The following is a 26,991-nucleotide window of genomic DNA, read 5'->3' as shown; positions in this document are numbered from 1 at the left end:
ATTTTCATAGGAGTGAGGATTATCTAATCCTGTAACTTTTGGTTTCCCTTAAGACATGGGCAAGAGAGACAATATTGATTTAACAGAGTACTCTACCTTCAAACTCCTTCCAGAGTACAGTACCTGAAGTTGGCAGCGGCCAGAACAACAACTTAGATATGTGTGAGGAACGGCTTGATATGCAAATAGTGGGCCCTTCTGATGTTAGAAGGATATGAACAATGGCTGAAGATAACTCTTTACATGGATTCATGAGCAAACTTAGAAATGAGGCTTCCTTTAATATTTTTAGACTGATATGGATAGTTTATAATCCCAGTTAGTAGACCTGGGTGACTGGGACATGGAACAAACAAGCTTTGTGTTTGATAATTAAGGATTCAGAAGACAGACAAGTAGGTCAGAGCTAGGAATATAGTCTGCTTCACTACAACCCTTCAAAAGGGATGAGAGTAGGTATTCTTTTGCACTAATATGAGAACACAAGGGAAGGTGTAGGTGTGAGATTTAGTTTTAACCCACTCTGATAATTCAATGATCTTTCACATGTGCTCAACTATTCTTTTAAAATATAAAATGCTATATCTGTGGGGGGTGTGTGTCTGCATGCATATGTGCACAATGTAGATGTTTTGAATTGTTTGAGGAACTCTGTGTGCATGTTCACTCCACCTGGGCTCTTTCACATCTGTGCCCTTCTTGTGTATGCTTTCTGGGCATAGAGAACCTCTGAATGACATGGTATACTGATGTGCGGAATTAGACTCTAACTTGAAAGTTATAAAGTAGGTATGTTTGTTGTGTGCAGATGCACGGGGGATCTCTCCTCCACAAGCATGCATGCCCGAAGTGATGAACACCACACCCATGACTAGTCACCATACCCACATTCCTTGAGCAGACATATACAATCACAATCGATGTCCATTGTCCCCATTTCATGCTATTTCTCCATATCAATACAAGGCAGTGTAGCTCTTCTGAATTTGTCTGGCTTAGTTGTGCTATTTTTGCATTTGTCCTCTTGCTGGTTACTTTAAACTGTTGGACAAGCCTAATCTACCTTTCTACTTTCTTTTGACTTGAGAAATTAGAAGTCATGACCTGAAATAAAAGTAACATGTACATACTATGAACCCTTAATAGTAAAATATTACTGCTTCCTGTCACTGACAGACAAGTAGGATTCTGATATGAAAGTTTTTATTTTTATTTTTTTGCCAAATACTACTGGGGGTAATTCCCAGACATGAAGTCTAGCTGGCTTCTCTGGCATTAGGGGTTGTGCTCCCTCCCTTCTTCCCCAAAGGTTTTAGCTGTTCCTGAATTGAGTAATTTTCCAGCTGTCTGTAACAACTCCTGGTACACACTGTTGTCTTGTAGTACATTAAAATAATTGTACGCATCTTCTCTGTGGTACTCTTTTCATCAGGTGTCTAGTGTTGTGTTTTGTTCTGTTTGTTTAAACTTTTCTCCTTTGGGAGAAAGGATTATAACATGGCTTGCCAAGCTTCTTTAGTACTGAAGTGTAATGTGATATTAAGCCATCTGAATACAGTTGAATGAATGATTTGTTCCATTGCTTTCCTGTTGAGTTACATGCAGTTCAACCACAATTTGATTGTATTAAGTGACTTACGCCTTGTTCCAGGAAAAGCTTGATTGCAGATCCTGTTTTTATTGATGACTTTAATCACTGTGGCTAAACCTCTTTTGTGTGTCGTCTTTTTTTACAGTACAGAGCAGTATTCAGAGGTTCCAAGAGAAGTGTTTTAACTTTGCTTTAACACCTCAACAGGTCAGAAACATCTGTATTTCCAGGTAAGAAGTAAGCATGTCACATAGCATAGGTAAACTTTTGCAAAGTTAATTCCAGGAGAAAGCATGGGTTTTCTTTGATTAATTTTATGCATCACTTAATCTTCACTAAAGTTATGCTGAGTTTATCCCTCTGCATATGCAAGCTTATCTGTTTTTCTTCAGGAACTACTGTGCACAGACTATATGTGCTGTTGGGGTGAATCCTATGCCACTAAAGAGCTAACAATTACTTGATTCCAAGTAATTGTGACTATTTAGAGAGGTGGTAAGCTTTTCTTCCCTGCATGTTTCCTGGCTGCAGGAATGGAAAGTTGTTTTTATCTTGTCTCTGGGTTCATGTTGTTGTAAGACCTGTGGTGTAAGCCAGGAGAATTCATAGGTTTTCTTCCTCTCTGGCAACATCATGCTTTATAGTAACAATAAACTCTTGACAGAGGATGCTGATCCTAAAGTTCTGCTTAACTTGCAGTAGCTAAACAGAGGTGTCACTCGTAAGACTTGTTCTTGGCTCTTATTTTTCTTTTATTGAGCTATGTGTTAGTGATGTTGGGGCAGGAGTGCCAGTTCTTTCTGCATGTGACTGGAATATGAGATCTGCTTTCTACATGGGTACTTTTCTTTCCCTTTTATCACAGGGACTTCATGCCAGTGGGCAGGAAGGACTACACAGTCCAAGTTCAGCTAAGGTACCTTTTTCATAGTGTTATGTTACATTAGCCAATTAAGGACTTCTAAGATAAGTCTAGATGTTTGTGGTGACGCTTGAAATGACTCTTTATCTCTTTGGGGATATAGGTTATGCCTAGCAGAGACAAGCTGCCCTCAAGAAGATAATTACCCTAATAGTTTGTGTATTAAAGTAAATGGAAAGCTGTTTCCGTTGCCGGTAAGCTTGTTTGTATGTATTTGTGGCTGCTTTGTGAATTGAGGGGTGTGTTTTTTCTGTGTTGTTAGCCTGCTAAAACAATAAAGTTGTTTGTTATCACTCAAATTTTTGTAGTTGCTAATGTTAGGCATATCATTTATACCTTTGCTGTGTGAGAATAGCCAATGGCTGTAATAATAGTAATGGCTGGATTAATTGTGTTTTAGCCACCTATAGCAAACCTCATTTGTTGCAGTTAACAAAAATGTCAAAACCATACCAGTGTCTGCATGGGGAATCTTCCTCAAAGGTCTTTGAACTGAATTTGACTTGATTGGTAGTAGCCCTTGCTGTTTGGCCTATCTGTATTTCTGATTGGCTTGAGTCCCTTCTCAATGAGGGAATGGTATCACCTTGTGTACAAATTCCTATGCTGCTCTGCTTCTGTCTGGTTGGAGCAGAGTCTGTTGTGGGGCTGAGGAACAGGCATGTGCTAGTTCCTAGTGTTTGCTGATACTGGAACAGAACAGCATTGGCACTCATACACTTTAGTGGCATCTGATATTGCAGAAGTTAGTATGTAGGCAAGGTCGCCTCAAGGCTTGAATATATACAAAGAGGGGAAAGCTCTATTATTGAAAAATCTCTGGAATAGGTATCACTGTACAATGGAACAGAGAGAAACTCTTATGTAACCCATTCTGAAATAGTTCTGGAAGCTATAGACCAGGGGTCCTCAAACTTTTTAAACAGGGGGCCAGCACACAGATGAAGTGGCAGGCAGTCATCTGCAGCTGCTTAGTCCCCCATCCCCCCCGGTTGGGGGGGGGGGGTTCTGTAAATACCGGGGGCTGGATTGAGGACCTTGGGGGGCTGTAGTTTGAGTACACCTGCTATAGAAGATGAGAAAAGTAGTAGTAGAGGGGTTTTTTCAGCAGTGGGTTTGGGAAAATGCTGTGTGGAGAGGTGTGAAACAATCTTTTTAGAACATTTGTCACCTTGTTAGGGTGTCAGATGTGTTGCCCTGTACCCTCCCCTCTGCCATATGCAACCATGACTGCCTCTACTCAGTTTAAATGAAATGCTCTAGCTTTTCTTCCCCCTGCTTCTTTAACCATTGCATCACTGTTCTTCTGTCCTTAGTGTGTAAGAGGAGTTTTCATGTTTTCTGGTCAGTATCTTCTGCAATTGCCAGTTATGTTCTCTGTGTTAAACTTGAGTATTTTCTTTTGTGGATTGTATTCCTTTCTTGAAGCAACCTGCTAAAAAGAATTTGGTCTGATGTTATCTTGTGGACATTGATGTCTACTGATTCTCAGTCTTGCTAGTGTAGTTTACACCTTGCTATGCTGTGTTATGATATCCATTTTGTGTGTAACATGTCATAGTCATAGCAAAAATTGTTTGTCATCTTGGATTATTGCTTTGCTTTAGGCCTGCATCCTGTAGGCTCTTCCTGCACATTAGGATTCTTTAATCTGTTCAGCAGGAATTTCAGGTGAGAAAGTGAATAAATGATTATTGTCTTGGCAACTTCCGTTCCTCTTTCTTCACTATGAGCTGAATGACAAATACAGTCTCAGTCTGAGTCCTCCTGTAAACATTTTTTGTTGATTTGGTTACTGTCTGCATCCCTCTGGTTCATTTCTGTTGCAGGAAATGTAAGATAACTTCTTTGCCTGAAAGACCACTATTGTCCAACTTGGTAGTGTTGGTGTTGGGTAATTAATCAGTGATGCCAGCCTCTATTGCCAGCTTGTACAGTTCTTGAGTACTGTTCTGTCTTTCCCTGATATAGTGGTTCATGCCTCTGCAGATGTCTGTAAATCATTCTTGGTCATCTCCTTGGCTGCAATCCTTACCAGAAACTTCAGAGAAATGCTGCCAGTGTGCCAGTACTGCTTCAGGTTGTGCCAACTCATGTTAACACTGTTTTCTTGTATTCTTCTGTGTCCTGCTCTTATAGTGTTGGTTCTGACTTAAAAGGAGTAAATGTAGAGCCTTGCATGCTGATGTCTTGGCAAGTAACAAGGATTTTATATATAACGCACCACAGCAAGCGATTCTCTTGTTGACTTCTCTTGCAGGCAAGACAAAACGCCAAAGTTAAAGGTAATTTGCTTTTCTTCTCAGGGAACCTCCACAGACTGCTGCAGGCTCCTTTCAAAGGACAAAATCAAATGTCAGGGCAGGTTAGAAATAGCTAGATAGAAGACCGATCATGCTTTCTGATGCTAGATTTTTTTTTTGGTCTGGACCAGATTCCACCTGTTTTAATATAGTTCTTGCAAGAAGTGTGGAAGGCTTAAAGGCCCAAATAACATTGGCACTTGGTAGCCACTAGAATTGGCAGCCTAACTAAACAGTGCTGGAGCATGCTGCTGGCTGTTAGACCACTGGAGTGCTCTTCGATTAACTCCTGGAAGGCTAGGAAGGGAGGGTTTAAAGTGTTCTAGGAGTACAAGTTTGAATCTGATCTCAAGGCCGTTGCTCTGTGGAAGAAAACATTAAAATCTTGACTGAAAGGAAGCATGTGTGCTGTAGAGTCTCTCTCAAAAAAAAAAAATATTGGAAAATGTCAGAACTTGAACCCTTGCTCTCTTGAAAGCAAGGCAGCTGTGCTTTAGGCTGGAGACCAGCAGGGTTATTGTGGCTGGTGCAGCATGTATGAAAATACTCTCTTAAGTATTGCAGGGATGGTGTCTTTGTCCACATAAGCTCATTATAAAGTTGTAGTAGAGAAAGGCCTACTACAGCAAAGCAAATGGGATATATAATCTATAAATGGCTACAGCTGTTATATCTGATTAAAGAAATGGCAAATCATTCATTCTTTTAAATGTGAAATTGTCAGCAGTCCCCATGTGTCTGTTGCCTCTGTTCTGTGATAAAGCATACGTAGTAAGGTTCCTGATAGCTACTGGCTCGATCATCTGGGATGAAAATTGTTTTTGGAGGGACTTCTTCAGTGGTTGTTTTCCGCTGCTCTGGTGTGGCAGGCCTGCCTCTGGAAGTTCTGAGTCCCTATTCTGTCACTGCGAGCAAGAGTCCTGTCTGAAATTAATAAAGGGCAGTGGTGGGGCACAGTTGGGGCTTGGTTGTCGGTTGAAACATATGGACTAGTAATAGAGCTGCTTTGGAAACCTAGGAAGTGATATGACAGCCACAGAGTCCTTGGATTAAAGGCAGTGATTGTCCTTGATACACTTGGCTAGTGAGTGGAAGAGGCTATTTATTTCTGTTGATTATTTTCAGACTTGGCGTCTTTCAAAGTAACTCTTACGTTCACAGCCTAGTACTTGGAAAAAGTGTGTTTCTCTGGGTAAAATATGTGTGTGTATCTTTCCAGCATATAATTTCTGGGAGTTTCTCCTGTAGGACAACACTGGCTTGAACTAAATGAAATCTGGCAGTTGGTTCTGTGCAGGACCTGGGGCTGCAATCTTTTAATGGCTTCCTTCTTGTGCCGGATGAGTTTTTGAGATGAGCGGACTGCAGGCTGTCTATGAGCTCAGAACAGGGTTGGAGCTGCTGCTGTGGGCTGGCTGGCTTTCATAGTGACATACGCAGGGCAAGATGAATAAAGCTGCAGTCAGGCCATGTGCTCCTTCCCACAGCACAAGTACTTTCTGCTCACAATGCACTAGAGGGTGTGTGCTTGCCTGGAAGCGAAAGGGAACCAAGTGGCTCCCAAGTCAATTCACAGATGTCATGTAGGAAATAAAACTACAGAGAAAAGCCAATCCAGGCTATGAAATTCTTCATCAAAGCTGAGCAAACAATATCCAGTTTGATTTCTACAGAAGACAACAGCAGAGCCCATTAGCTCTTAAATACAGCTGATACTCCATGTACAGCCCTTCAGGGGCCTTGGCAGTGTACAGATGACAACTTGTCACTATCAGGTCTAGGTGTAGTTGATGCAGGGCAAAGCAAACACCAAGGAGATGTGGAGCTCTGGGGATGAAATTTATTGTTTATTAAGTAGAATCAATGAAATATTTTCTGGGTGTGAAATACTGATATTAACTCTTTAGGACTTGGTGTTTGTCACTAGGGGCTGTCCTTTGAATGTTCTATGCTCTTTCAGTAGGGTGGTGGGAGAAAAGGACAAAGCATCAACATTTACTTTTTACTTTTCCAGTGAACTTATCTGGAGCAAAACTGCATTTTCTTCCACTTTTTCAGCACTTCCATAAAACCACTTTAAAACAAAAAAATGCTTTCAAAATGACTTGTGGTATTGGACTGTCAAAGACTGATAGTTCTCAGAGTAAGCGTTGGAATTAGTCTCTGGTCTAGAAAGCCTCTAGGCTTTACCTGCTTCCCATAAATCTGTTTAGCAAGTCTGTTTCAGCAGGTTTTGGAGTACAGTGGGGAGACTTGGTAACACTTCTGTTGTCTTCCCACAGGGATATGCTCCACCACCAAAAAATGGAATTGAACAGAAGAGACCTGGACGTCCCTTGAATATAACATCTCTGGTTAGGTTGTCATCAACGGTGCCAAACCAGATTACCATTTCCTGGGCTTCTGAAATTGGAAAGGTAAACTGTGTTCTGTAGGATGTGGGAAGTTGTCTGAATAACCTCATCTAGCATGCCTTCTCACCTGCTGTTTGGTGTTGCTGGCAAGGTGTATACCAGCAAGTGTTCACTATCAGGTGGCTGAATGTGTTATCAGTGCTGGGAAACAAAGCTTGCTTTAGAAGTACATTACTGTAAGCTACTGCATGTGAGATTTGCATACAGATGGCAAAGACTTTTTTGCGTAAAATTCCCATTAGAAAGCCTGCCATTAGGGGTTTCCTGACGTGTATCAAAAATAACTATCTTTTTGTGGTGTAAATAGTACAAAACAGTTCAGATGTGACAAAATAACAAAAGAAAAACCTAATTTCTTCCTTTGTAGCCTGATGGTGTGAAAAAACAAATTCTGTAGCCATTTCTTCAAAGGCATGTTTCTCAGTATCTGTTGTAATGGGCCATTGGAGAAGGCTTTTAAAGCTGACCAGGTGTGCCAAGGCTGTGAGGGTGGAGACAAGCATTTGCTTTTGAGGTTTTTGTATTTTCTAATGAAGTAATACTAAGTAGTTTTACAAAAGCAGTTTTTATTTCATAGAACTGATTAATAAACATTTCCATCTCTTTTGAGATTCCTTTTTTATGTGAAGCTGCCCTCTCTGAGTTGATTTGTACTTGCAAATAAACCAAAATAGGTGGAATGTCTAGGTCAGAAAGCTCTTAGATGGCAGGTTGCTGGGAAGGATTTACTGGGGAGGTGTCAGGCTGCTGGCATCGGCTATTTCTGGGCTTGATGGATCTCAAACATGCTTGGTTGGACTATGTGTGTGTTTGTAATGCAGGGTATCTGAGCAGTGTGTGCTTTCTTACAAATTAAGAGTATTCTGGATGTTTGGGTGACTTTGGAGAAGTGACTCAATGTGGAGAAGGATAGAAAGTGTGTGTGGGGGAATTGAAGTCTCTTCATGATTCAGTTCTAAACTTCATGGAGAACTGCAGTGGGGGGAAAAGCATGCTAGACTTCAGGTGGCAGGAGATAAAGGGTGGTGACTGGAATATTATACCTGTTGCTTTCTAGTGTCTGTAGTCATTAATCAGAGTTGGAAAGGAGTTAGCCTTTAAAACTGCTGCGTAGCTGTTTAGAAATCCCCCTGTGGATTTACTAAGGAAAGAAAGGGAGTGAGGAATTTCTGAACTCTTCCTAGGTTTAAATAGCTGTTGCAGCAGCCCTTTCAGCTGTTGGTAAGTCAAGAACTACCTATTTCTCTCCCTGTGACTAGTTGTGTAAATCTTTCTGGATTCAATTATCAAAGTAGCTTACTTCTTTTTTCCCCTCTCAACAAAATCTGTGGACTAGAGACATCACATGTTTCAAAGTGAGACTCCAGTATAAGCTTTTATATACTACTAAATTATAAGAAGGAATTGGAGAGAAAGCTAATGTTAAGAAAATAGATGAAGGGCAGTGCTGACAGCCAGGTTGGGGGGGTGTGTGGTTTTTTTTATTCCTAGAACAGAGGTGGAAGAAAAGATCTAAGCTGTTGCTTCCCAGTCATAAAGTACAAGAATCTTGAAATGACAGCAGTGTTGTGTGTGGTCTCTGCCTCTCCCGCTGACCCCTGCTTTCTTCCTCCCCTGTCTGCCAAAACATTTTCAGGGAAGCAGATGAGTTGGAGGTTGTCCCAACACTCCCCCTTGCCCTTGAGGTAAAGTGAGTTCTTCTGTTTAATGTTGGTGCTCTGCTCTGAGTACCAGAATGTGTAGCAGCAGTTGACGTGCGGAATTAGACTCTATAACTCGAAAGTTATAAAGTAGGTATGTTTATTGCGCGCAGATGCGTGGGGGATCGCTCCTCCACAAGTGTGCATGCCCAAAGTGACAAACCATCTCACATTTGTACAATAAAACAAATGAATATTCAATTAACGCCTAAACATATTCGCTACCTAAACCCACTTACTCTTACTCTCGCTTCGTATGTTAATTAGCTTATCAGTCCTTTGCCTGGAATGTGGTGGTCTTGCAGGTTTGTAGGTGATTCATGTCCTTGTGACCATCTGATCTTCTCCAGCAAGGAGAATTAGCACCCCCTCCCTCTAGATAACATTGGAATGTCTCTCATCCTTTTCTCATCCTTTTTATAAATAGCCCCTTTGTTAGAGGAAGAAGGGTAGGTGTCTCCTCAAAGCTGTGTGCCTATGTGACCAGACACCACACCCATGACCAGTCACCATACCCACATTCCTTGAGCAGACATATACAATCACAATCGATGTCCATTGTCCCCATTTCACACTATTTCTCCATATCACAGTCACTATTCACCTGCTAAATGAGACCCTTGGGGATGGTGTGGTAAGGGTTTGTTGGCCTCTGACAGTGGAGCCTTTCTGAGCAAAGGAGGAATTAACACCGCAGAGGTGGTCAGGCTTTGAGCCTACAGAATTATTTCTGGAATACACACTGCAGTGTCAGTCTTTAAGGAAAAAAGTTAGCCTTTTTTCTTAGTGGTCTGCCATGTGTTTAGATCACTTTATTTGCTCATCTAGGTAAGAGCTGTTTTTCCTATAGGTGGTAAAGGAGGAGCAGGTCAGTAGGTGTTCTTGTTTAAAATTCTTGTGCAGTGCCCAGATGGTATAGGAGCCATAGGAAGGTGGCTGACAGGGAGTGGAAATAAGAGATTGCAGCTGAAAGCATTAATGTTCCGCAGTAGCGGGGCTTGCAGAATTTTCTTTTCATTAGTGACCTTGAAGAGAGAGGGAATGCTGATATGGAGAAATAGTGTGAAATGGGGACAATGGACATGGATTGTGATTGTATATGTCTGCTCAAGGAATGCGGGTGTGGTGTCTGGTCACATAGGCACACAGCTTTGAGGAGACACCTACCCTTCTTCCTCTGACAAAGGGGCTATTTATAAAAAGGATGAGAAAAGGATGAGAGACATCCCGATGTTATCTAGAGGGAGGGAGTGCTAATTCTCCTTGCTGGAGAAGATCAGATGGTCACAAGGACATGAATCACCTACAAACCTGCAAGACCACCACATTCCAGGCAAAGGACTGATAAGCTAATTGACATACAAAGGGAGAGTAAGTGGGTTTAGGTAAAGAATATGTATAGGTGTTAATTGAATATTCATTTGTTTTATTGTATAAATGTGAGATGGTTTGTCACTTTGGGCATGCACACTTGTGGAAGAGCAATCCCCCGTGCATCTGCACGCAATAAACATACCTACTTTATAACTTTCGAGTCAGTCTAATTCAGCATGTCAGTGCTGAACAAAAGCTGGTGAGTATTGAGAATTAGGGAAGAGTAGAAAATTCTAGGAAATGTGGCCAGCCTCAGAGGAGTGGATATGGTGTAATGAGGCCTGGCTGAGAAGTGCAGAGCAAGCTAAAGAAGTACAAAGGAATTGGTGCAGCTGTGTGCCATTGAAGGTGTTGTGTTTGCACCTGAAAGACCATTTCTCTTTCTTTTGTTTAAAGTCTCTACTATGACTTCTATAATGTTAGCTCCCTGCTAACAGATTGACACTGAAAAGGGAAGGATTCAGGAGACAAACATGCAGAGTTCTTAATGACTGCATGTATGAGGAGGTGTGTCACCAGTCTAAATCATCTTGTTGAGGAAAGAGCCTGTGTTGTCTCCTGGTTGTGGAGTTATTCTTCATAGTTAAGTTAAACTGGAGTAGGACAATTGGACCTCACTGACAGGAGAATTCTGGCAGTGTTGGACTCTTCCACAATGATGAAGTCATCTGTCAATGCTTTTCATAACTATAAGCAAAAAGTCTGTCTTGTTTTTACTGTGTGCTATGACTAGTGTAAATAGTAATCTGTTGTCATAGTGAAAGTACTATATGAAATCAGTATTTAATTTTTAACCACTCTTTTTGTAGAATTACTCCACATCTGTGTATCTCGTTCGTCAGCTTACTTCAACAGTGCTCTTGCAGAGATTAAAAATGAAAGGTATCAGAAACCCCGATCATTCCAGAGCACTGAGTAAGTCAAATTAATTTGCCAGTCTGTACTTTTGGAGGGTGGATGGTGGCTCTTTTAAAACTAGAACTGGTAATACTTGGGGGATTTGCAGCATTTTGACAACAGAGTCCATGCCCAGAGTATCAGAGGCTCCCTTTGCTGTGCTGAGGGTCCTTGCACTGGTAGGGAGCACATGATGAGATCCCATCTGGAATGTTCTTAGGAGTGCTCACGGCATTCCCATTACTGTGGTGGGCTGTGAGGTGCAGGTAGATGTCCTAAATTATCTTCACTTGCATGTGATGCTGATTGTACCTCACTGTTTGTGTGTGGTTTTTTTAAAAATTATTTATCTCTTTGCATGTCAGGTTGTTTGCTCTGCTAACCATTGCAGCTGTTGGTGCACCTGTTGCACATCAAACAATCTTGTGATGCAGTGTTTGCTCATCCCTTATAAATAGTGAAACTCTGATACTGCTATGAAGTAGTTTCCTAGACGTTTAATTTTTTTAAATAGCTGGAAATTATTTGTCAGTGCATGTATTTTAAGATTAGCATTTTAAATAATGTCCATGTATAACTTATTTTAATAGTTAAAGAAAAACTAACTGCAGATCCTGACAGTGAGATTGCTGCAACCAGTCTGCGTGTATCTCTGATGTGTCCTGTAAGTATGGCTGGAAATTACTGTACACAGATTTGTACTTCAGTGCAGAGTTGAGCTACTTTTAAAAGGCCCCAGTTGAGAAACTTCACTGGCTTTTGTTATATACTAATTAACAGGAAATAGTTGGGAGAAGGGTGCATCTACCTGATTGTAGCAGCCTTCAGTTGACTGATTTAGAGCTGTGAATGTCTCTGTTTTGCAGTCAGAATCAAGTTACTGCTTGTGCGTATAGTGAGGCCTTTAGAAGGAGTAATCCTGTATATTGAGGCATTGGGACTAATTAAGCAGGGTGACAGAATAATTAAAGGATACAGTGATAAATAAAACTTGATCTCCTCATCTGGGTGGGATTGCTTATACTGCCAGCTACTGTAACAAATTAAACTGATTGCTGTGTAACAAGGTAACATTGCCTTGAGGTTTCTCTTCCTGGGTAGAAACTGGCCTTGTGTCTGTGACTGTGTTTAAGCTCAGGGTTGAAATGGGTATTATGTGTGTCTGAGTCCAATGTGGCTGGAGCTCACAAAACCCCTTGAAATATTTGCCTAAAAAAATGACAAAAGCCTGTACTTCAGCCAGTGTTTTAATAAACTCCTAGAAATAATGTTGCTGTGGGTCCATTAGAAATGCTTCTGACTGTTTTCAGCTCAGTGAAGGCTTTGAAGGATGGTTTTATTGTTCCTGTAAGTGCACTGTGCATGCTGTGATAGGGTGGATTTGCCTGCAGCAACCTTAGTGCCAGGCACCCCTGTAGTGAGAGGAAGCAGTTGCTTCACTGACTGCCTCTGATTTCATTGTTAGCAGATTCAGGCAGACTTCATGGTCTTCTGGTCTAACACTCCTTATATGCATCTCCTGCAGCTGGGAAAAATGAGAATGACAATCCCATGCCGGGCTGTTACTTGCACACACCTGCAATGTTTTGATGCTGCTCTTTATCTTCAAATGAATGAAAAGAAGCCTACCTGGATCTGCCCTGTCTGTGACAAAAAGGCAGCTTATGAGAGCCTAATATTAGATGGGTAAGAGACTGGGTTTGCAGATTACACTATTACTTACAAATTTTTGTGATGTACTTGATAGCTACTTTTGTGACTTGAGCTTTAGCCATTTCATATTTTCCTTGTCAAAATACTTTAGACTGGGAGGAACCATTAACCTTGTTCGTTTCTATTCTCTTGTAATGAACTACCTGAATTCATCTCCTAACTGCACCATCAAACTCCTGAGCCTCAGTATATTTCCTCTGGAGAAATCCATATGTGACATCTAAGGATAGGTCTCCCTTTCATGTGTTCCTGTCTAAAGATATTAACTTCATCCTCTGAATCAAGTCTGACACTTGCTCATGAGTTAAATTTTGATTCCTGCTTCTGTATGGAAATCCATGAATTGTAGTAGGAGTGGAATATGGGTAGGCTGGGATACTCTTAAGTTTAGATGTCTACAAAGGCTGTAATTACAAGCTTTTGGGTAAGATTGACCCACTGTACATATTTTCTTCCCTAGTTAAAGGTGATCATAATTGGCTTTTGAACTGGCTCCTTTTCACTTTGAATAAAATAAAATTACTTGGAATCAAAAATGAAACCACTCAACTTTTATTTTTCAGACTCTTTATGGAAATCCTTAATGAGTGTTCAGATGTGGATGAGATCAAATTCCAAGAAGATGGATCCTGGTGCCCTATGAGGCCAAAGAAAAAAGCTGTGAAAGTCTCAAGTCCACAATGCACCAAAATAGAAAGTATGTACATCTGGGTACCGCTTGGAGACTTAGCTGTAGCTTGGATAATGTGTGTGGATGTTGATTGTTTTGTGGAGGGCTTAATGTTTCTAACCTTATCATTTAAACTAAAAAGGGTGGTTGTATCTCTAAATATGTGTGGGTTTGGGCTTAGTCTTTGCTCTTTATAATAGCAGTTAAGAAAACAAAAGGTTGCTCTTGTTTTAAGTCCTTAAACTACTAGGCAGAGATTAAAGCTTGTGCTTTAATATTCATAACATGATACACAATACTAATAAAACAATTCCCAGGCTGCAGCATTCCCTGTAGTGGCCAGGGAGAGGAGCTAAACCAGGATCTGAGTTCCTGGTTCTGTTGCAGATATAACCGCTGATGCCAACGGCCTTTAAAAACTTGTGATGTCTTTTATTTTTTTGTTTAGGTTCCAGTGTTAGCAAACAGTGTTCTGTGACGGTGGCCGATGAGGTAAACAAGAAGAAAGTTGACATTGTTGACTTGACAATAGAAAGCTCTTCTGATGAAGAAGATCCTCCTTGCAAAAGGAAGTGTGTATTTATGCCTGAAACACAAGGGAGCCCAACAAAAGGGTTTGTCAATTTTAGTTGTTCTGTAATGTCTCAGAAACTGATGTGTAGACTAATGGACTTGTAATCTCTCTTTGGGATCCAGCTTCACACTTCTAGAGGGGAATTGCTAGGCCTCTCCTTGCAGAAGGTTGTATTCATACGGTACCTTTTGTACAGGCAAAACACTAGTAAATAGTTTTACATCTCACAAAAGACTTGCACTGACTGCTGCTGTTTGCAGGGATCTCTCTCCATAGAAAAGGAAGCTGATTAAGCTAATGGACAGGATTCTCCTGAGAAAGCAGATTATGCCAAGTGGAGGAGCTTTATGCATTCTTACTACGTTAGTGTCATCTGAAAGACTTGTTTTCTTGCTGTCTGTTACACCCTTTATCTAACCTGCTCTGGTGCCCAGGAAACTAGACTGTGCTGCATGTTTCATCCATTCAGTCAGGCTTGGAAGGGAGGTGCTTTGCTGTTTTGAATCGGGACAAGCTTTTCCTCCATCTCTGTTAACAATGGCCCACAAACTCTGGAATGTCTGGGACATGGTTATCAGTCAGTCCTGCACCTTGGTTAGCGCAACCAAACAGCTTCCCAAGTCCTTGGTCAGCTGCTCCATCTCTGTAGTCGTGCCTAACTCCAGCAGCAGGCTTAACCAGCTTTGTTACTGTTGTGCTGCCTTCTGTCTGTCCCAATCTGTGCAACTGGGCTGCAGTTACTGTTTGTGGCTTCTGTAACGTTCTTGCTCTTGGCCCATAGGGTGCAGGAGACATGCAGGGAGAGAGGGGAGCTGGTTAGGCTCATCAGCAGTCACTGCTCCACAAGGTGATCTCAAGCATCAGCTTGTAGCAATGGCTTATTAGTGTTGCTGCATGTGAAGTGTGTGTCTGTGTCTTTCAGTGTAGCAGCTTATGTTTTGTGCTAAAATAATAGTAGTAAAAACACACCCCTTCTGTTTTGCCAGCTCTCGAAGTAACAAGCAGGTGTACTGTGTCTAGTCCACAGGACTGTGAGGTCTTTGAGCAAATAGTTGGTCACAATCAAAAACTTCTCAGCAGTGATACTGAAATGTTGCTCTCTGACGATTGTGGAGGAGTCCTTCTGCAAGAGACTTATTTTTTTGTAAAAATTACAAATACATACCTTAATGAAGTTTCAGAAAGCACCAAGGCTTCCTTCTGTGCTCCTGTGTGTGTCTTATATGGCTACCTGTAACCATAATTGTAGGAGGACTGAGTTTTCTTGTCTGTCTGTGACCAATGTCTCTTTTTTCCTTGCTGTTTGGGTATGGAAATGGCATATTTTCATTCTTCAAAGCCAGGCTTTTGGGGAATAGTTTATCTCCTGCAAACAGCCTTGCCTTAATGCTAGTTTTGGTAAAACTGGGGGGGGGTGTCTTCCTGTAGGCAGAAGCAACATAGGCTGGAGTGTAAGAGGTGCTTGAGTAGGGAGGTCTGAAATCAGAAGCAGCACAAATGCACCAGTGCAGTGGTCTGGGGAGGAAGATGTGAGTGGGTAACACTGGTGGGCTGGAGGGAGCCATGCGGAGCAGCTGGGACTCTAGGTGTTTCCACCCAACTTGGGAGTTTATGAAATGTTTTATGACATGGCTGGTGCCTAAACACCTGCGGTGTCAGGTCTTTAACAGTGCCACGAAGTAATTGGGCAGGAGGGTTTTAGCTGCTTGCATGTTCCTGGAGAGCTGAACTTAACTTGGGCTCAGTCTGTGAGTAAAGATATTTGATATTTAACTGCCATGTATGTAACCTGTGCTCCAGGGGCTGAATAACGGTTGGTCATGCCCTTGGCATGACAGGTTGGCACTGAGGAAGGGCTCTGTGGAGAGGCTGCACAGTGCTGCTCTCCTGGCTCTGGCTGCCTGCATGTCCCTCACAGGGTGCTCCACAGACACAGGCAGCTGTTTCTGAGTGGTAGGCTTATGGTTCTGGCCCGGCACTCTGTTTTAATGCCAGCTTGCTCTTATGTCACAGCTGCTGTTGGGAGCCAAGATATGGTCATGTTATTATGAAGACTGTTATGAAAGAGGAAATCATTGGAATACTGTGTAGCGAGTAGCTGCATCATAGCTGTGTTGTAACATAGTGAGTGAGAGTGCACAGCAGTGCATAATTTCTCTTCTATAACGGCCAGGTTGTTTGTAATTTCCCATGCTGTTTAAAACAGGGTTCTCATGTATCAGCCATCTACTGTGCCTGGCGTGACAACTGTTGATGCTGCTGCTATTCCTCCTTCATTAACGGACTACCCAGTACCATTCCATCATCCACCGATATCCAGTATTTCACCAGACCTACCAGGTAGGTGGTGGCTATTTTTAATGTCTATGCTGACAGCCTTATTACTTTTTTCTTTTTTACCCACCCCACAAATTAATTGGAGAATTGGTCAACTTTTTTCCTTAATGGAACAAGACTATATGCAGTATTGTACTGATGTGATGTCTAGATGAGCCCAGTACAGGCTGTCTTTCCAGCTTCAGATTGCACTTTGCAACAGTGATGGGAAAAGCATTGCTTCTGGGGTATGAATTGGTGCTTTGGAACAGCAGCCAGAAACACTTCTTGCTATATTCAGTTAGACTTTGTGTAAACATCCGGTTGTTCTGTGTTGTAGATGCGAGGGAAGAGTGGCTGCTTTATTTAAGTGTTATAGATACGTGATGGCATGCTCATCCCAATGCTAGATGTAGAGATGTTCTCCTAGCTGATTTTAGCAGTGCTCTGTAGCTCACCTTAACCTTTTCATACAGTCTAGACAATGTGTAAGCTGACCTCTATTGACTTTCTTTACCTAGACCCTAAATGCCTATGATGTATTCTTCAACACTGCTGCTAAATATCAGACAAAAGGTGGTGATACCGATTGTTTTCTATCCTGGCTCCTTGAAAAGAACACCGTATAGAGGGACTCTGGGGTTCTCTTTGCCGGCTGTAATGAACCCAGAGCCCAGGAAATGGTGACTTGTGGTTGTTGCGACAGAGGGAAGACACAGTCACTCATATTGAGAGTGATCAGCAGACTTCGTTTATTGTCCCTTACAGTCACCTTTTATGCCTTGTTATAATTAGCTCGTACATATTACAAAAGTTAAGCTCATTATTGGTTAGTTGCCTAAATACCAAGCCCGCCCCTAGTTTCTCTTCTGTAGTTTTCTGTTCCCACCTGCAACATTCTTTTCCCACAGCAATCTTCCTGTTACTGTGTAACAAGAACAGCCAAGGACAGTGTATTTTTGCTTTACTTCAGATAAGCTGAGAGCGATGTGCATTTTTGTCCAGCCAGCTGGACTATGTCTATGTGACCCTTTTCAGCTAGCCAGTTATCCACAATTCCCCTGTTTTTATTTTGGGCGACACAGGCTTGGTTGACCATTTTCAATAACAGCGTTTTAACACAGGAAAATACACAGCCAACTTATAAAATCTCAGTTCAGAAGTATAATTCCAGAAATACTTGAAAAAGAAAGTTAGCTTGAAGCTTTAATTTAGATGCTCTTTCTGTTCCAGTGATATAAAAAGTTTAGAAACATTCAAAGGTAATTTTAAAGTTCTGAACATGGACTAATGCAAGCTCAAAACCCAAAAAGAAACCAAACTGATGTTTGACTAGGAATATTTGCAAATATTTTAGTGGAAAATCCCTGACCATTAACAATTTTCTGTCCAAATGACAACTGCCCTTATGCAACCAACCAGTCCATACAATTTCTGAAGAATACCTCATTGATATCAAAGAATTAACAAAGGGAAGAAGTTAGTTCTAAGCTATATACATTCATAAGTGGATTTTTCAATAGTTACATACAGATTTACACACTAAGCCATAATGGCTTGTAGGTGATACACACAAGAAGAGTACGTTGCTTATCTGTCTGAATGTCTATGCTAAATTTGACAACTATGCCACAAGCCAAGCCTACATGGGTGCTGTATGTTATGCACGTTCCTTAACAAACAGAAGTATAATAGACAAATTCCCAAGATCTAGTCCCCAACCTGATTATATTATTTTGTAGCCAATTAAGGAAAATAACACAAATGTGCATATCTACATGTGCACGCACCTTTTAGTTCAGAACCAATCTGTGATAAAAGGCCTTAGCCTTATGGCATCATCGAATCTTAACGAGTACAGTAATTAAAAATGCAGTCTTACTGTAAGTGCGATTTATGCTGACATTCCCTCAAATGCTACACGTGAGTATTTCTCACTCAACTGCCTCAAGTTAAAATAGTAGTATTTGTTAATATGTATTAAAAAATCATTAATTCTCTACAATAGCAGTTGACTTCCATAACACTATGTAAGCAAAAGAGGCTTAAGATGGGTTTTCTGAATACTAACAATTTATTTTAGACTGTCTAAACTCAGGTCTTGAAAGATTTCACTCTGCCAGACATAGAAACACTGTTGCACTCCAGTTGTGATATCCCTTTTCCCAAGTTGTCACATGCACATCTCGCTCAAGCAACATTATTGTCAAAGTTTCTCTGCTACGTAAAAGCATGTTGCACTTGTAGATATAAAAGACAGCACCCTTACTTAGATTATTACCTTATTACCTCATAACTCTTAGTATACCTTGTATCTCTGATTTCATCACTTCAAAAATTCACCAGAAGCAGATAAAACCACAGCCTCAGACTAAACTACACCTTAACTGCTGATTCAAATAAAGGCATTCTCTTCAGATATGCCTAATGCTTACAAATAGTGTTGGCTGGTTTTGATCAAAAAACTATTATTACAATAATGATCAAAAACAATAATCCCATTTGCAAAATGCCTTTAAGCCAGCCTCCTAGTCCCAACCAATTTCCACATTCAGAATACTGCATGAATACAGAATAAATTATCTCCATCAAGGCAAAAAGGCTTCTTTTTAAACAGAGATGTTTGCTAGTTCAAGGCAGAAACCCATTTCTTGTAGGGGACATCTGAAGCACTTTTTTTGTGGGTTTGTAATCAAGTCCGTATTTTTCCTTGAGAAGCTTAAGCTGTTCCTCTTGTTTCAGGAGTGTTTCCAACTCTGATTTGTCGAATAGGTCCGTATTTCCCAAAAATATCATACATTTCCTCCGCTGTGATTTCATACGGCAGGTTCCGAATATAAAGGACCCGATTGACCTCTGGGGGCAGCCAGATGTTAGCTCGCTTGGCCGCTTGCATCGCCATGGCGCCGATCGGAGGCGGGGGCGTGCCGCCTTGGAGAGAAACCGCGGCCGGGAAGGGGCCTGCCGGGCTGCGCGCAGCCGCTCGCCGCTGCGGTCCTGGACGCTATCCTATACGCTAATAACCCGAGGAATTCTTTTTTACAATCTGTCTTGAACGCTCCGCTTTTCTAAAAAGCATATGAGCGAATCGTACGTCGCTTGTCTCCCCATACCTTTGTCAGCGCTGTTGCAGCCTTTGCGAGACTTCGGCGACACGTGGCCGGCGGGACCCTCTGTAGGTGCTCCCGGGCGCGGGGACTGTGCCCTTCCGCCTCCTGTGCTGCTTTCAGGACCGGTACCCGAATCTCCGTCGAACCGTGGCTCGCAGGTTCAGCCCTCTCTAGGGTCCCTGTTCAGGCGCCATTTGTTGTGACGGAGGGAAGACACAGTCGCTCAATATGAGTGATCAGCAGACTTCGTTTATTGTCCCTTACAGTCACCTTTTATGCCTTGTTATAATTAGCTCATACATATTACAAAAGTTAAGCTCATTATTGGTTAGTTGCCTAAATACCAAGCCCGCCCCTAGTTTCTCTTCTGTAGTTATCTGTTCCCACCAGCAACATTCTTTTCCCACCAAAATCTTCCTGTTATTGTGTAACAAGAACAGCCAAGGACAGTGTATTTTTGCTTTATTTCAGATAAGCTGAGAGCGATGTGCATTTTTGTCCAGCCAGCTGGACTATGTCTGTGACCCTTTTCAGCTAGCCAGTTAACCACATGTGGTGACAAGTGTCATGTTGGCCTCCTGTACTTCTCTCTTCCCCCCTCCATTGCCTGTCTCCATTTCTTCCCTGCAACATCTCTGGGCTTTTTACTCTTCTTTCAGCATTAGTTTGGCAATGGGATGGATATAATTCTCCTTGGTTTTCTGTTTTGGTCCCCTTACTGCTCCCTTCCTCCACTTCTTCCTTGTTAAGGAATCCGTTTTCTTCCCAAATTGGGTGAGCTGAGGGAATGGAAGTCTAGAACTGCCATCCATCTCTATCAACCAAAGTTCTAGAATGTGCAAGAACGAAAGCAGCTGTCAATTCTGCAAAAGCAGCTGAGCTTAAATCTCCTTCAAAATTTTTCTCTAATGGAGAAGAGATGCCACTAGCCAGAACAGCTGGAGGTGAGGGGAGAGGGAGAGAGTAAGCTTACCATTTCTTTCTGTTGACATAGCAAACACAAGGCCAATATTTAGAAACCATTTTTAACAATCTTGCCCTAAATGCTTACACACTATTGGTGCAGAAGATGGATGCTAGTTGTCACTGCTCTTAGAGGATATACCTTGAACTACTTGTAGTTTCCTCTTCATTCCTTTTATTTGTCTAGACACAAAATGGGGACAATATTAGGAATGTTTCTTTATTGGCTGCCTGTGGGTGGAGGAAGAGACCTGCTGCTTGTTTTTGGACTTGTGCATGTTGTGACTTCATTCCAGCATCTTTTATGTGATGATACTCTTCATGTCCCAGTTTGGCCAAGTCAGGTACAACATGCAGTGAAACTTGCATTATGAACCAACAGTTCCAAATGGCAACCTCCATCTAGGCAACCACACTGAACCACCCTGCAATATCCAGTGAATAATAAATCATTGTCATTCTCATTCTTAAAAAAAGAGCCACTTGTACTAAACTCATTTTGCTGCTGCCTGAAGTAGTCGTTGAGAGTGGTGTCACAGTGGTATAGTCCATTTAGAAACTGTAACAATTACAAAATCTCTTCTACGACCACAAAAATTCCTTAAACTTGTTGTCTATGAATAAAAACAGCTCATCAATTTATTATCCTTCTCTTCTTTCTAGGTCCAGATTTTCTTTCTCTAATCCCAGTTGAATCACAGGTATGTTTCTGAATTGCTGGGGAGTTAAAATTGCCAACTCTGGTTTTTGTGATGTACTGTTAGAGTATCTACTAGGGTGCCGTCATCTGTGCCATGTTTGCAGTTCACTTGTTTAGATCTGACTGCAGAGCAGGAAAATCCCATTTTCCCAGTGAGAAGTGGCAATGAAGGGTGCATTAAGGGAGGGTTTGGCTTAGCCTTACTGTGATAGCCAGGCATGGAGACCCACTCTTCATCAATAGTTTGCCTTTCTGAAGCAGATAGTTGTGCAGCACTAACATGAATACACCCACCACGTTACCTCACACTCTTAGTTCATGCTGTGTGTCTGTAGGTTAGATTAAGCTCTGTAACTATACTGCAGTGATTGTTTCATTGGTTTTGATATTGGTAGGTGAGTGTTTAAAAGGAAACACTTTCACTAATTTGATGGGCACATGACTGAACACTTCTATAATAAGTCTCTCCGTGTAACACTTAAATCCCATCAGCTTTGGATTACATGGAAATTGTGTAGGTCAAAACTAACTAGGTGGTGCTTTTCCTTCCCTGGAAACTTAAACTCTATGCAGTTAGGGAGAACAATTCTTACCGTGATCAGATTCTTACACAGATAGTCTAGGGCTGAAGCGTGGGGGAGTACCAGCTCCCTAAGACAAGAGGATCTGAAGCAGACCCTCTGTTTCGTCTTTGTCACTAGAAGACAACAGGAATAGGGCTCTGCAGTAGAGTTTGCTTTTAAGGCACCAGAAAGTCAAGGATGAACTTCCTCCTTTTCTTTCCACTTACTGCATCTTGCAATACTCTGTGCCTGACCTTGAGATCTGAACTGCCAAAAGTGGGACTAACAGAAGTTTGTTGATGTGGGAGACTGGAAGCAGGTATGCTGCTGGGAAGTGTCCACTTTGGACAGTTCAAACGGTTCAGGCTCAGTTCCAAACATATGCCCGAGACTGGAATCCGCAGGGTAAGAGTGCAAGGTGTGCTGAGCGGTGTGTGTGCGGATGAGTGCCTTACATTATCCTCCTCTGACACATGTGGCAGCCTTGTCCTGTTTCTAAATGCTTAGAATGTTCAGCTCTGCTTTGAGAAGGCTTGTTTTCCACTTGAGGAAACTTAAAGCAACTTAATTTTTTCTTGATCAGGGCTCATTTATTACTACTAAAATGTGTAGAGACCTGCCTGTACCCTTGCAGGTAGATGTGGTGCAAATACTGATTAGTACAGCTGCTGCCATTTGAGGGGATGAAATTATTCTAACCTCCACTGAAGTAGCAGAATGCTTTTTGCTGCCTTTCATGATGAAAGGAGCCTGAAACATGCAGTTGTGCCCAGTAGCTATGGGCAGTGAATATTCTCCAGATAGCTTTGGGTTTTTTATGTGGACATGATAGTGTTTTTTTTAATGCACTAGTAAATGCTCAAGCTAACCAGTTAGTAAGAACCAAAATAAAAAAGGGGGGGGGGGGGGAATGATGAGGGAGAAGGGCTTGTGGCTACCATTTCTGCTTGCTTGCTGGTTTGCAGAACTCTGGTTTTTGTTCTGCATGTTTTAACAAAGTTCTGCTAGTACTGTTTTGTGCTTGTTGTAGGGAAGATGCATCTTCAGAGCATACATTTCTCTTGTGCAGTTAGTCTCTTCAATCTTCATTGTTTGTTTCAAGCAGTACTGTCCTCCTATGTTTTTGGATAGTCTCACCTCAACCTTAACAAGCAGCACACCTGGCAGCATCATCACATCAACCAGTCACCACGAGAGCAGCATGCATGTTAGCTCCTCCAGCAGGAGCGAGGCAGGAGTGATAACCAGCAGCGGAGGCAGCGCTCCCGATGACATCATCTCACTGGACTGAAACAAGGGGCAGCATGGGACACCGGGAGAAATTGCACAAAGCTGCTGTTTGCATCTCTGGAACTTCAGCATCTCTGAAGTTAATTCTGGTATTTATTGAAAGGATTTGCCTTCTGGAAAATGGCGTGAATTCATCTACACTAGGAAAAGTGATAGATTTTCTCCCTTGCTCATTAAATGCCTGGATAGGAAAGGCCCCTTCAGAACATGCTTTTATGCTTTCAGCTTGTTCTAGGGAAATAGTCTTTTTGTTACTGGGTGGATTCCACGAACGGGTTTAAATTTAGTTGTAAAACATGGCAATAATGTAAAAACTCCCTTTAATAAAGGCAATTAACCACTCTGTCCAGGCTGTTGTTGTTGTTCTAAAGGTGCAGGTGTGTATGCATTGGTGAATTTTTAGTACTTTTACTGGGGCCTGTAATAGCTTCACTGTCTTAAATGAAGTTTTTGTGAAATGGCTATGACTTGTCACATGTCTCTTGTTCCCCGTTTCCACCTTACCAGGGGATCTAGGGGAAGCCTCTGTAAATGGGATTATTTTTTTCCCCTTTCTGATTTTATTCTTTTCACAAATGTAACAAGATCCTAAGCTGTAAGGGCTGCTTAATGTTCTTTGGGCTGGGGAGGGGACAAACTCTATACAAACCCTACATTACATAATATTTGTGCTGTCATGTCAGAATTAGGACAAAAACTCCAAACTACACACTTGAGCTATAGTAGAATCTCTGGTTTGGTAACTTTAAGAGGTGATTAAAAAAAACCTGTCAAATTCAAATTTAGGGTGGTCCTCTTGGAAGCTGCCACCCATCATCAGGTGCTGAAGTGAAGCATGTTCTTTCTCTGGCAGCTGAAAGGAGCTGGAATAGGAGTTCCTTTCTCCAGTGCAGGATTGTTCCTTAGGATTTCCTGCTCATGGCTTCTGTCACTTGCTCACAGCTTCTGCTTGGGAATACTGTGCTCTGACCTGCCCTGGGGAGGCTTCTCTTTTTGGAAGAGGAAAGCTGTAGCTGCACAGTGTTCCCCACCTAAATGGAGTTGTGTGTTTAGAGCTTAATGATGCTTTGTCCCATGTTTCATGGCCTCCTAATCATGGCTTTTCTAATTTAATGGGAATAATTTCCTCCTGTTTTAATCAATCTGATACTTTGTTGTGTGTATACAGCATCTTCCCACATACCTCCAAGGATAGCCTCAGCTGTACTGCATGTGGAAGAGGTTATAGATCAGGAAAATAAAGTTGTTTCCATGGAGCTGGCATAATGGCATTGCCTATACCTGTTGACATAGCAGCTTTTCCAAGTGTTGTGTTTCCATTAACTGTGTTTGAGATTATCCCTTCCCTAGTTACCAGCTTTCACTTTTTGTTAACTTTTCTCTTATGCCTGTAGTTGGATGTCTGGTGTTTTTTGCCTTCTGTTACTGTTACATCCTGTATCAACATTTCTTATCCTTCAGTCAAATACCTGTATCATAACTCTTGTCTGCCCTGTACTCCCACCTTTAATGCTGCATTACTGTTCCTCATGGGCTTTTTTGTATGGTCTTTCACAACAGTCTTCACATGTTGGTCTTAATACTGTTTCCAGTCTTTCCTCTCCTTTCCTTAGCTGTTTGATCCTTAACAGGTTTTAAAAATCCATTTTAGTATGATTTATTTCCAATAAAGCCATGCTACTCAAGTTTTTTTTCCTAATGGCCTGCAGCAGATCAGTGCTTTCTGCATCACAATTGCACAGTGACTTGAACTATAAAGAGAGTGTGGAGAGAGGTTCTGGAGTCATACCAAATAGCGTTTAAAAATGGTATCTCTTGCTGAAGTACTGTTTGTGCTCTTAATGTCAAGGTGAGGTGTGACTCAGGCAACTACTGAAATGGCTGAAGGGGTGTAAACATCTCACGTATCCATGTGTTAGGAGTGCTATTTTTAGAACACTTGCTCTAAACTGTTCACAGTACTATAAAATTAATGAAATTCCAGCTGTATTGTGCCCTATTTTGTTAGTTATTAGGTCAGATGTAGGGCTGTGCTCCCCAGCTATTTTGGGCAGGTGCTTTGCAGCATTTAGCTTTAAACCTTTAGCCTTGCGACAGCACTGTCAAATGGTACTTAAGGGGGGGGATAGCTCAAGTACCTTGGGGGAGAGCTAGGCTGTGGTGTGAGGCAGGTGGTCAGGTGAACAATGCAGTTTCCCTCCAGTACTGCTGTACACACAGGGGCATAATTGAGGCTTGTGTGATATCTAAATCTTTTAATTCACTTGAGCTTGTGGATGATGTGTATCAAGGGGTTGGAGTACTGCGGTGCAGTCCTGTCACCCATTTGATACACCTTCTTCCACAAGACAACAACGAATTGACTTTGCTCTAAGCAAACCTGTCCATTATGGCTAGATGAGGTTTTTGGTTGGGTTGTTTTTTTCTTCAAGTTCTGAAATGCATTGGAATGTCTGTTCAAGAGTTTCTAACACGAGAGAAATGCTGAAGAAAAAGTTAGATGATGACTCACCTCTGTTTCCACTGTGGAAGTATCTGGTTACTGCTTTGAAGCAGACTGTATCAAAGATACCCTCAAACCAACTGCAGAAGGAAAGTAAAGCTTATGAGACTAATACAGAGGCCCTCTGCTGTGCTGGTAGCCAGCATGCAACAAGTCACACTGCAAGAGTTAGCCCATTTCTTTTTCCCCTACCCATCCATTTACTACTTCTGTATTTTCTGGAAGTGAGCAAGCTGCTAAAATACCTGTTACAGAAAGGCTATACCTGATGACTACTAGCCTGAGCTTGCTTCTGGTTTTTATACTTCCAGGTCAGATAAAGCTGTCTGAAACAATTGTGAGCCATGTAGGCAGGGCTTTGCTGCCTAGCGAGCCAGCCCCAGGGCGTTCTGCACCTGTCCAGCAGCAAGAATTCTAGCATTTCTTAGTGAGGATTTTCTGTATCTGCCCTTAAACCTAGGTGTTGGATGCTAGAAGGCTTACCTGTAACCACTGGCCTCTTGCTTTCAGTCTTCAAGAGTGCAGAGGATTCAAGTTTGGAAATGAAAGAATGCATCTTCTGGCTGAGAGGACAAAACCTGACAGTACAACAAGAATTTCTGCAAGAGCAACAACAAATTTGGATCAGGAAACCTGTAAAAAACACCATTAGTCTTAGGCAACTGATTTTTATTTTTTTAATGTGTTTTAGACCACAGATGAGATATAGGCAACAACAATCCCATAAGTCAAAAGAGCATGTCATTTTTATTTCTGTTTTTAGTAGGTGATTATGCCATCATCACAACATGTTAATGCTGTGTGTGTATATTCAGTGTGACGCTCTAAAAACTTGCCATTTCCTTCCTGGTTTTGTGAGGAAATGGTATGAGGACAAAACTGGGCAGTAAATCATGCAATGTAAAACAGAAGTAATTATAATTTATCTAGGAAGTTATCCAGAGGTGGAATACCCTCCTTCAAACCTTTATGTTTATGTGTTTTAGCCACAACTTGCCAAGGATGAGAATTTGCATCGGGAGGATCTCCAGGCAAAATCTGCCAGTGATCAAAGATGCACTGCAGAAAAGCCTGGCCACCAGTGCTGGATCTCAAGTCAGCAGTAAAACCTAGTGGGAAGGAAAAAAAAAATAAAAAGGCATGAGCCAGGGACAGGCAAAAATAAAACTGACTCATTGTGGATTCTTGCACAGACAAAACCCTAAAAACACTCTCCCAGAATTCAGGCACAGTGCTGTTAGGAAACTGCTACTTTGCAGGTGGTTCTTTCAAGCAGGGAAAAATGAAGCTAGCTCTGAAGAATGGCAGGAGGATCTCATGTGACCAAGTAAACTGGCAATAAAAACCCACTGGTTTCTCTGTTCTGGGCTTTTGTTTGAGAAACTATT

General features: G+C 41.7%; 1 protein-coding gene across 5 annotated transcripts in view; it reads left to right on the top strand.

The window, feature by feature from the left end:
- Nucleotides 1–26,952, top strand: part of LOC129782549 (E3 SUMO-protein ligase PIAS2-like) — a 39,856-nt gene extending 12,904 nt beyond the window's left edge. For 2 of the 5 annotated variants that reach the window (XM_055792600.1, XM_055792601.1), the window contains exons 3-14: nt 1,737–1,821; nt 2,457–2,507; nt 2,617–2,707; nt 7,099–7,233; nt 11,114–11,219; nt 11,792–11,865; nt 12,727–12,887; nt 13,478–13,611; nt 14,033–14,198; nt 16,365–16,498; nt 21,211–21,248; nt 22,916–23,445. In XM_055792600.1, coding sequence (XP_055648575.1) covers nt 1,737–1,821; nt 2,457–2,507; nt 2,617–2,707; nt 7,099–7,233; nt 11,114–11,219; nt 11,792–11,865; nt 12,727–12,887; nt 13,478–13,611; nt 14,033–14,198; nt 16,365–16,498; nt 21,211–21,248; nt 22,916–23,101 — 1,361 coding nt within the window. In that variant the 3' untranslated portion in view covers nt 23,102–23,445. Of the gene's footprint in view, nt 1–1,736; nt 1,822–2,456; nt 2,508–2,616; nt 2,708–7,098; nt 7,234–11,113; nt 11,220–11,791; nt 11,866–12,726; nt 12,888–13,477; nt 13,612–14,032; nt 14,199–16,364; nt 16,499–21,210; nt 21,249–22,915; nt 23,446–26,589 lie in introns of those variants that run through there. The other 3 variants (XM_055792602.1, XM_055792603.1, XM_055792604.1) reach the window with 3 other exon arrangements.
- The last annotated feature ends 39 nt before the right edge of the window (nt 26,953–26,991 follow it).

This window comes from Falco peregrinus, chromosome W, assembly GCF_023634155.1.
Source record: "Falco peregrinus isolate bFalPer1 chromosome W, bFalPer1.pri, whole genome shotgun sequence".
Classification (NCBI taxonomy): Eukaryota; Metazoa; Chordata; class Aves; order Falconiformes; family Falconidae; genus Falco; species Falco peregrinus.
The sequence above is the reverse complement of the archived record's forward strand: the minus strand, read 5'-3'. Positions and strand labels throughout refer to the sequence as shown.